The 9,821-nt window shown below is 58.5% G+C and overlaps 1 protein-coding gene across 1 annotated transcript; it reads left to right on the top strand.

Annotated features, from left to right (window-relative positions):
• Positions 1-574: 574 nt before the first annotated feature.
• On the top strand, positions 575-4,786 carry LOC141948976 (uncharacterized). The gene is made up of 9 exons (XM_074882086.1): positions 575-692; positions 971-1,080; positions 1,515-1,664; positions 2,081-2,257; positions 2,466-2,621; positions 3,520-3,621; positions 4,015-4,113; positions 4,372-4,431; positions 4,721-4,786. The coding sequence occupies exons 1-8, from the start codon at positions 575-577 to the stop codon at positions 4,390-4,392; spliced, it is 933 nt and encodes a 310-aa protein (XP_074738187.1). The 3' UTR covers positions 4,393-4,431; positions 4,721-4,786.
• The last annotated feature ends 5,035 nt before the right edge of the window (positions 4,787-9,821 follow it).

Raw genomic sequence — 9,821 nt, 5'->3', positions numbered from 1 at the left:
CAGGCGTAACCATCTTTGGCTTCCTGGTGCTGAGAGAGATTTTCAGAGTGTGGGGGGGAAGGACTTAACTGTGAGATGACAGAAACTGTAGATCTGCAAAGAGAGCACTACATGGAAGGGGAGAAGCTAGGGCCATGCCAGGGCGTGTGAACACCGGGCTCAGGGATGATGAGCCAGAGGGTACGGGAAAGTCCTGAGGGGACATAAGGGCAGGTGGAGGCCTGGGGGCACCCTGGGAGGACCCGTGGGCCAGTGGCAAGCTGTCTCCCTACTACCTGCAGTGGACGCCCCGCCCCTCGCAGCCCTGGTGGCGGGTCACAGTGGGGCCCTTTGTGACGCGCCCAGCTGGCCCTGGTGGCGGGTCACAGTGGGGCCCTTTGTGACGCACCTCTGTGACACCCTACAAAAGCCGCCAGCGTGGCTGCGGCCCTGCAGTGTCTGACAAGACAGTGACGGGACAAGACAGGAGCACGGAGCTGGCGAGGGCACCTCCAGCGCAGCCCACGTCTTTCCCTGCCACGCCCGGCAGTCCCACAGCACTGAGGCATTTCCCTACTTTTCTGCATTTTGCAGCATGTCAGAGAGAGCTGCCAGCCACCCCAGGGTGGCCTTGGAGGAGGTGGAGGCTGCCCAGGAGAGCAGCTCTCTGCCGGAGCTCTGCGATGTGTCCATGGTGCAGCTGCTACAGGCTGGTGAGTGAGGGCCCCCCGGGGCTGGGCAGGGCCGGAGCCAGAGTGGGCGACCGGCTCGGTGCTGGGGTCCCATTTCCTCGGCACACTGGAATCAGACGACCCGTGGGCAGGGGTGCCAGCGGTGCTTGAATGGCAGGGCTGCTCAGGGCTGGGAGCCGCCTCCAGCACAGCCTCCCTTCCCAGCCGTGCTGAGTTTAAAGCTCTTTTCACTGTTTGGGAGGCTTGTGGGCAAGGATGGTGTGTCCTTACTGACTCTTCTGTGTTTCCACTCCATGTAGCCGAGACACTGCCAGAGCAGGAGAATCCGGAGCATCCAGACCTGCAAGCGGGACGGGATGCTGACAGCACCCGCTTGCCTCCTCCGCTCGACAGCAGCGACGTGATGCTGGTAATGAGCTCCCCCCTTGCTGGGACTCTGGTCTGTGGGATCAGCAGAGGGCTTGTGTGAGCAAAGAGACCCAGAATCAGTGAGGTTGGCAGGGCCTCGCTGTCCCGGGTGAGATGGTTGCTGCTGTCCCTGAGCAGGGCCTACCACAAGGGTGGCCCCCGCAGCAGCTCCAGCCCTCCTGGCCACCAGCGAGCCCCTAGTTCTGCAGAGGACCAACACATGTTGCCCATGACCCCAACCCTCCTCCCTCACCCTGGGGGCCCTCTGCTCTCATCCTCCACCCTGCAGAGACTGCAGCCCCTGCTGCCAGCTTTTCTACAGGCACTGCTGCCAGCACTGTTGGGCACCAGAGCTGTTTGTGCTGCTCAGCCAAGCAGCACCATCAGGGTGCTGCTCAGTGTGACATGCCTTCCCTCCCTTCCTTCTTCGGATAGGTATTTGAAGAATCCCTCCAGCCTTCTCAGGCGACAGACACTGTCCTTGTGGCCACTGAGGCCCTGACAGCAGACGACTTCTATGCCAGGCAGATGGGCAGCAATGTCCTGGACATGGCCGTTAGAGACCCTGAGTCCTGGCTGATGGATGTAAGTACCCCATGGCTGGATTGCCCTGCCCATGAGCCCTGTCAGGCCTTGTTCTTCCCTCCTTCCCGAAGCCAGCTCTCTCGGGCACCTGAAGCCATTTCAAGGCAGCTGAGAGGGATGGGAGGGGCAGCAGCTCCAGTGGCAGCTTGGGGCTGGTGGGTGCCTGGGGAGCCCTCAGGCTGGTTGGAAAAGGGGGTACCCGGCTGAGCAGGGGACACTGCTCTCCTGCACTCCCTTCCTCGTGCTCTCCTTGCATCCCTATCAGTGGCCACGGCCTGCCAAGGGGCTGCTGTGCTGACCGGCTCCTGTGGCACCTGCTGGGGAGCTGGATGGGAGGCTGGTGCTCAGCGACCAGCACAATTTTGCCAGGGTGGTCTTCACTGCTGCACAATAAGGAAACTGTGTGTTCTCTACAGGCCAGAAAAATGCAGGTCCTGCTGCCAGACATCATGGAGACCCTGCGGCATGCCAACACTGATGTCAAGATGAAGTCCCTGGAATTCTTCAGGAACATGATGGGTCACATGAAGAGGAAGGAGGCCAGCCTCATCGCTCTGCAGCTGGCAGAGAAGCTCCTGCCCCTCTTTGATGATGTAAGGCTGCTGTGGGAGCCTCAGCCCTACAGATGGGTGCTCTGCAAGGAGGGCTGCCCTCCAGCCCAGCTGCAGATCTGGTCCACAGTTCCTGTGTTCAGGATCTGACCGCAGAGCCTCTCCCCTCCCATCAGCCACGCTAATGCCCTTGCTCACTGTGGGCAGGGAGTGGCTGTTGCTGAAGTCCTTCTGTCCTCCTCCCTACCAGGAGTCCAGCCAGCTGCGGGAGATCTCCATCAGACTCTTCAAAGACGTGGTGAAGACTGTGGTGGGGAGACAGAAGAAAAAGATGGCAAAGAAAGTGCAGAGTGTCCTTCTCCCACTGTTCCTGCATAGGAATGACCAGATCAAGAGCGTGGCCAAGGTGCAGTGACCAGCAAGTATTGTCATGGAGAAGGGAGTGCTGACACCATGGGGGTGGTCTGGGCAGAAGAGGCAAGGGCCGCTGGATGTCAGAGTCTGGGAATGCGTGTCACCTCAGGGTCCCACTGCTCCGGTCCTTCCCTGCACTGATCCCACTGCTGCCTTCCTCCTTCCCCGCTGCTGCCCGCTTCAGAGGTGGATGGGGAGGTGGGGTCCCCTGCGGGCCCACTCTCCCCATTCAGCTCTCCTTCAGCACAGCCCAGAGGAAGGCTTCCTGCAGCCCCGGCACGAGCAGGGCCGGAGAACCTGGCACAGACATTTCCCAGACCTGCTCTGCCTGGTCCAGCAGGGCTCAGCAGCAGCCCACAGTCACAGAGCCAGCTTGTTCCCCGTTCCCCAGACTGGGGCAGGGAAAGCTGTGGGAAGGGAGATGCAGCCCGAAGGGGACTGGCCCTGATGCCCAGGATCAAAGCTCTGCCCATCTGGAGCCTGGGCACGGAGGAGCTGGGGCAGCCCCAGCTGGGGAGCCAAGCGTCCTGCTGGGGGTGTCCATGGGACATGCTGCTGGCTCCGTCCTGCCCCGGTGTCTCTGGGACTCCAGCCCTCGCTGCCTACAGCCGTGGGCCCACACCACCTTTGCCCTTCACTCTGCCCCCATCCCTGGTGGCAGCTCAGCAGCTCTTGAGGATCCCTGTTCTGCAGGCCGGCAGTGTGAGATGCCTGAGGTGGTGGCTGCCCTGTGTCCCTGCCCTGGGCACTGAACCCGGTTCAGACTCTGTCCCCTTCTGCCTCTTCCCAAAAGGGACTGGGAATGACACAGAGCGTGGCCAAGAGGAGGAGGATGCCAGGTCTCCTTCCCTGGGCTCTGATGCCATCTCCCATCTTGTGCTTCTCTGCAGGCCTCTAGGGACACCTTCGTTGCCTGTACAGAGTTCCTGGGGTGGAGGATGCCCAACTACATGCCTGAGCCGTATCACACACGGCTGGTTGGAGAGTTTTTGGTGAGGACAGTCCCCAGACCCCAGGCTGGCTGGACAAGGGCTGCCCCCCGTGCCCGTGGGGAGGGCTGTGCAGCTGTGCCTTGCTTGCCCTGCTCCAGCCTGGAGCCCAGAGCCTGGAGCTGCACCCTCCTTCCCTGCCTCCAAGCACAGATGTCCCCAAGAGCTCTCCTCCAGGAGACCTGGCACCCGTGGGCCCTGGCAGTGGGACAGAGAGGTCTTGCCACCCCCAGGCGCAATCTGCCTGTGGCGCTCTCTGAACCTCAGCCCCACCGGACTCTGGCTGGGAGATGGGAATTGCCGGGGGAGAAGGGGGTGCTGGGAGCAGGGACTGGTGCGGATGGCTGGCTGGGGAGGGTCCGTACCAGCCCCGTGCTCTTGTGCTTTCTCAGTTAGCGCACGACAGGAGCAGGGTGGAAGAATACCTGTGTCAGAGCCTGCCATACCTGGAGGACACTCAGGCCACCATACGAGAGGCGGCCGTCGGGTTCATTGGTAAGCTACTGTCCCCGGGGTCCCTCTTCTGGCAGCCCTGCCCCAGACCACCCCCCCCACCCCCGCAGGGCCCACCATGCAGGTGGGCTTGGGCTTGCTGGGGGCCTTGGTCAGTGCCACCGCCCTTGGGCACAGTCCTGCCCTGGGGTCAGCCCTGCTGAGGGGGAGGAGGGCGTGCAGCCGAGCTGGCAGGGCTGGGGGCTGTGCTGCTGGGAGTGTGCTGGGGAGCAGAAGTCTCACGGGGAGTTCTGTGCCTAGGGCTTGGTGTGGAGCACCTGAGGAACGTAAGCAAGAAGAAGATGAGGGAGATCTGCAACGGTGAGCAGGGGCAGTGCTGTGCTGGCCAGGGCTGGTGGGGCAGGGGACAGAGCCTGGCCAGGGTGCTGCCAGGCTTGGCCTGGCTGCAGGAAAATGCTCCAGGGGCAGAGGAACATGTCAGGGGCACATGGGGAATTCCTGAGCAGCAGCTTCCAGCTGGTCTGTTTGTCCCACTTGCTCCTCCTGGCCAGGGAAGGAGATGGGTGGGGCTGGCATGGTCTGGAGGGGACTCCTGGGGGTCTCTGCAGGCAGTGGAGTTTCATGTCTGCTCTGCTTCCTTCTCTTGCAGCCCTGCAGCCCTTGGTGGAAGACACCGAACTCTCAGTCAGGTCCCTGGCTGCTGAGACCATCTTTGTCTTGTCAAGAAATATGCAGACATCAAGATGGAGCCTGAAGTCACTGTGCTGCTGGTGCTGCTGAGCCTTGGAGAAGTGGCATTTGACCTCTGGAAAAGGGCCATATTTCAATACAAAGCTTTTTAAAAAAGAATGCTGGAACAATAATCCCAGTGCCACGGTGTCCTTCCCACGGGGAACATGCTGAGCGTGCTGAGCAGACAGTGTCACTCCCGGCCTCTGCCACTGCCTGCAGGACAGCACACCCGGACCCAGGGTGCCCTTGTGACAAAGCCCCAGCTGTCCCGCTAGAACACAAAGCCCGGAGGGGAGGAGGAGGAGAGAAGCTTTAGGCCAGCCTGCCCCTCCTGAGACACCTCAGGGCCTGAAAACCAGGCACCCGCACTCTGCCAAGCTGGCAAGTTGTCCCTCTTCTGGCAGCCCCACCCCAGCCCCCTCCATCACTGAGTGCCCAGGGCTGTCCTTCAGAGCAGGGTCCCTGCACCCCAGGGGCTGTGTGCTGGGGCAGGGACTCTGCCGCCGGCCAGGGTCAGCTCTCAGCCTGCCCGGGGTCCCGGCATCTGCAGACGCATGGGAGCTGCAGCTCTTGACCTTCTGGCTCTCCCTGGCCACCTCCCTGGCTGCCCTCCTGGGCAACGGCCTCGTCATCACTGCTGTAGCCTGTGACTGCCACCTCCACACCCCCATGTAATTATTCCTCCTCAACCTCTCCCTCCTCGACCTGGGCTCCATCTTTACCACTCTCCCCAAGTCCATGGCCTATATCCTGTGGGACATCAAGGCCATCTCTTATGCACGATGTGCTGCACAGGTCTTCTTTTCATCCTTCCTGTTTGGTGCAGAGCATTCTCTGCTCACCACAATGTCCTGTGACCGCTACGTTGCCATCTGCAAACCTCTGCACTGCAGGACCCTCCTGAAGAGCAGAGCAGGTGCCAGAATGGCAGCAGCTGCCTGGGGCAGTGGGTTTCTCAATGCCGTGCAGCACACTGCCAACACTGATCCTACTGTGCCAAATAACAGAGAGGCTTTGCTAAATGTGTTATCAGTTTCAGAGCTGACTTGCCAAGGAGCATCTCTGTAACAAAAAAGCAGCTCTCCAAAGGGCAGGTCCTGAAGGCTAGGATCTTTTTCCCACTGGAGTCAGAGCTAGGTTCCTGAAACCACACTTACCACGGCTGTTACTGAGTTTTCTTCTCAGTGGGCTCAGGGAGAGGGGCCCAGGGAGATGTTTTGGGGAGTGAGGGCTGGACTCAGCTCTCACTTGTGGGCGCCCAGTGCCCCTGGAGATGGTGAACAGGCTCTTCAGTGCCTCCTTAGTTCTCTCCCACATGCAGCAGAGCTGAATGGTAGCCACCCAGATTTCTGGAGGGGAAACCGGAGACCCCTGGAGAGCAGAGGACATCTCCAGGGACACCATATGCCTGAGGGTGGGCCTCCCAAACCAACAGATCATCCAAGGTGGAGTCATCCAAAGGCAAAGCACTCTATTTAAGTATCCATCAAGGGCTCTGCCATCCCAGGGGAGACTGTGGGGACCCAGCAAGGTCACAAAAAGGCGACTGGACGGTGATTCAAGTCTCCTTCAGTAAAAGCCCATGGGTGGTTCAGTGTGCGCACTGGAAAACACCCCGAGTCACAAGAAATGCTGCGAGATCCTTCCGTAGCTTTAGACCCCCAGGAAGGAGTTCAGTGCCTGTGCTGCCCACCCAGTGGGACATGACCAGCACAGCCTGTGTGGAGTCACCCCATAGTCCCTGAGCCCACTTGCTCTGCAGAGCATCAGCGCCAGCTTGGAGCTCTGTGAGGAGAACAGGGAGGGGGCCAGGAGTACCAGGCCAGATCAGGAAGCAGAGCTGGAAGTCCTTGCTGTCTTCATGCTCGCTCCTCCAGGCCTCGAACGTGCCTGGAAAAGGACTGGTGTCCACTGCTTGCCAACTCTTAGTGCCATCATCCTTCCTGAAGGATGGAACGGAGGGAGACGCTGGGACCTGTGTCAAGGTTTGCACTGAAAGAAGTGTTGACCCAGAAGCCACATCATTCTTCTGCTGTCCTTCAGTCCCTGTGCCCCTTATTTCTGAAAGAGGAAAGTCTCATGAATGAAGTAATGACACCTTCAGAGGAAAAGAAAAAGCTATGCGTGCAAGCAGAGCAAAAAGAAGAATTCATGCACCGCTTCCCAGGGGCAGGTAGATGTTTAGGACAAGAAGCAGAAAGGGCAGAAGGGGAAATTTTCTATCGAGTTTAAAGGCAGAAAAACCCTCTCATCGTACTGGATCGGTGCTGGCTCAGAAGAAATCCCTGACCAACCTGATCTAACTGTCAGGTTCTCCCTGCTCAAAGCAGACCATGGTGCTAGAGACCTCCAGAGGTCCCTTCCAACCAAAACCCTGTAGGGGGAAGGGGCTCAACAGTGGAGGCAGGGGTAGTGGACACTGCTGTGTGTTGAGGCATTGCTGGCCTTTGTGATCTGTGGCTGGCCCTGTCCTCAGGAGTACACAGTGAAGGAGCTCATCCTTAGAAGGAGGCTCTGCTTTCGGGTACCAGGAGTCAAACTAGCAGAGCGATACCACAGAAAATTTCTCAGAAACACTGCTGGGCATTCTAAAAACACAGAACAATGAGGGTTGGAAGAGGCCTCTTGGAGACTGTCTGCTCCAACTCCTTCCTACTCAAGCCCAGTCAGCTGGAGCAGGTTGTCCAGGACTGGCTCTAGATGGCCTCTGAATACCTCCCTAGAGTGAGATTCCACAGTCTCTGTGCAACCTCTTCCAGTGATCAGCCACCCACAGTAAAGGGGTGTTTTCTTAGGTTCAGAAGACATTTTCTGTGTTTCTGTTTGTGCCCGTTGCCTCTTGTCCTCTTGTTGGGCACCGCTGAGAAGAGCCCAGCTCCCTCTTCTTCATGTCCTCCCATCAGGTGTTCGTAGACATTGACAAGAACCACCCGCCTCCCCCCAAGCCTCCTTTTCTCCAGGAAAACTGTCCCAGCTCTCTCAGCCTCTCTTGCTATGAAAGATGCTCCAGCCCACTGATCATCTTTGTGGCCCTTTGCCGGACTCACCCCACTAAGCTCACGTCCCTCTTGTACTGGGGCGCCTAGAACTGGACACAGTACCACAGAAGTGGTGTCACCAGCATTGAGTAGAGAGGAAGGGTCACTTCCCTCAACCTGACGACAACACTCTTCCTAATGCAGCACAGGAGGCTGATGGCCTGATTTGCTGCAGGGGCACACTGCTGGCTCTCAGTCAGCTTGTGGTCTACCAGAACCCCAAAGGTTCTTCTCTATCAAATTGTAGAGAAGCTCTCAGTCACTCGACCCCCAACCTGTACTGGTGCAGGGGATTATTTCTCCCTGTGTGCAGGACTTGCTTTTCCCTTTGTTGAACTTCATAAGGTTCCTCTCTGCCCAGTTCTGCAGCCTGTCGAGGTCTCTCTGGATGGCAGAACACCCATCTGGTGTCTCAGCCACTTCTCCCAGTTTTGTGCCATCAGCAGCTTGCTGAGGGTGCACCATGCCCCATGTTAATGAAGAGATTACACAGTATAGGACTTAGTACCAATCCCTAGGGTACACAATAAGGGACTGGCTTCCTAGTGGCTTCCTAGTTCCTCATGGCCCCCGTCATGAGGGGAGGGAGTGGGGTGGGCAAGCTGGGCTCATCTGCGGCTTGACGTGATGAGCTCACCGGGTGTCGAAGTGGCTGGTCCCCTCGGGGCTAGCGCCACTCGTCGGGAGGGGGCTATTGGGAGGCCGGCTGAGAGCCCCCGGGGACCCTGCGGTGCTTTGGGCAGCCGGCCATGGTGCTGCAGTGCCCCATCAGCCCCACAGGAGATGCATCCACCTCCATCGGCTCCTCCTCTTCTCAAGGTGGATCCACCTCCATGGGCTCACGGCCCCGCTGTTGCAGGTCAACCTCCATGGGCTTGACTGACCCGCCAGAGCTGCTGCTGCTCCCGTCAGCCCTCTTCATTCTAGGGCTGTGCAGCCATCTTCAGGGGTTTCAAGAACCTCTTTCCGCTCAATCTACTGGCTGTGGGCTCCTCTACTACTCATACCCGCTGCCACAAGCTCAACGTCTCAGCGAGCTGTGGGCCAGCCGCAGGGGTTGTGTAACGGGCGGCTGCTGACGTCACCAACGGATGCTGCTGGGATTGGGCCTGAGGCCCAGGTGGCCCCTGAGGCCCAGGCGGTCCCTGAGGCCCAGGTGGCCCCTGAGGCCCTGAAGGCCCCGTTCCGGGCACCATTTCCTTGCCAGAGAGCAGGGCTGCCCCTCAGGCACCGGGACGGCCTCCAGCTCCCCTGGTGTGCCCTGGGCTCCACTAAGCTCACACCCCTCTTGTACTGGGGCGCCATTCAGCAAAACTGTCTCCCTGTGAAATATTATTCGAAAGACTGAGGCAGCTCCCCAGGTTTTATTAGGTTTTATTCTTTTCCTACAGCAATGTCTGAATCCACCTTTCTTCTCCTGCTCTGTCTAACCTGGATGTGATAGAAAAGTGTGTTTTTGGAACAGAACTGACACTTTCATAACATCTCTAAAATAAAATGTGTCCATCCCAGTGCACTGACGGATGTTTGGCCTCTTCTTCCAAAGCTGGTGTCAACAACAGGCCCAAGGAACTTCACACCATAATGGCCTATTTCTCCTTGGAATCGGAAGAGAACAGCTCATGGTCCTGTTGGTAGCTGTTAGAAACCAAGGGTTGGATTTTGGACTCTCCCATTGGTGTGTGGTGACTGTGGAGATGGTGAACGGTCAGTGAGATACATGCCCAGGGCTTTCTCAGACATGACGGTGCAGATGAAATCCTCCAGGAAGGTAATCTGGAGCTTCCTGGAGAGCCTTTGGGGTTCTACAGGGACAGTGTGTGCCTGGGGTAAGTGGTGAGTGAAGCCCCACTAAGTGAGAGATCACCCAAGGTGGAGTCACCCAAATGGAAAGTGCTGGATGCTGGTATCTGTAAGGAAAAAAAGATGGACATGCCTGAGCAGACACAGACCAAGTCCAACAGAGTTGGCACCTCTGCA

This window comes from Strix uralensis, chromosome 12, assembly GCF_047716275.1.
Source record: "Strix uralensis isolate ZFMK-TIS-50842 chromosome 12, bStrUra1, whole genome shotgun sequence".
Lineage (NCBI taxonomy): Eukaryota > Metazoa > Chordata > Aves > Strigiformes > Strigidae > Strix > Strix uralensis.
Note: the sequence above shows the minus strand (reverse complement) of the source record. Positions and strands in the feature narration are given on the sequence as shown.

Bases quoted from the DNA above. Each gene is read 5' to 3' on its own strand.
- LOC141948976 (XM_074882086.1), top strand. From the start codon at position 575: ATGTCAGAGAGAGCTGCCAGCCACCCCAGGGTGGCCTTGGAGGAGGTG. The intron at 2,622-3,519 runs GTGCAGTGACCA...GCTTCTCTGCAG, and splicing joins AGATCAAGAGCGTGGCCAAG to GCCTCTAGGGACACCTTCGT. The intron at 4,114-4,371 runs GTAAGCTACTGT...TTCTGTGCCTAG, and splicing joins GGCGGCCGTCGGGTTCATTG to GGCTTGGTGTGGAGCACCTG.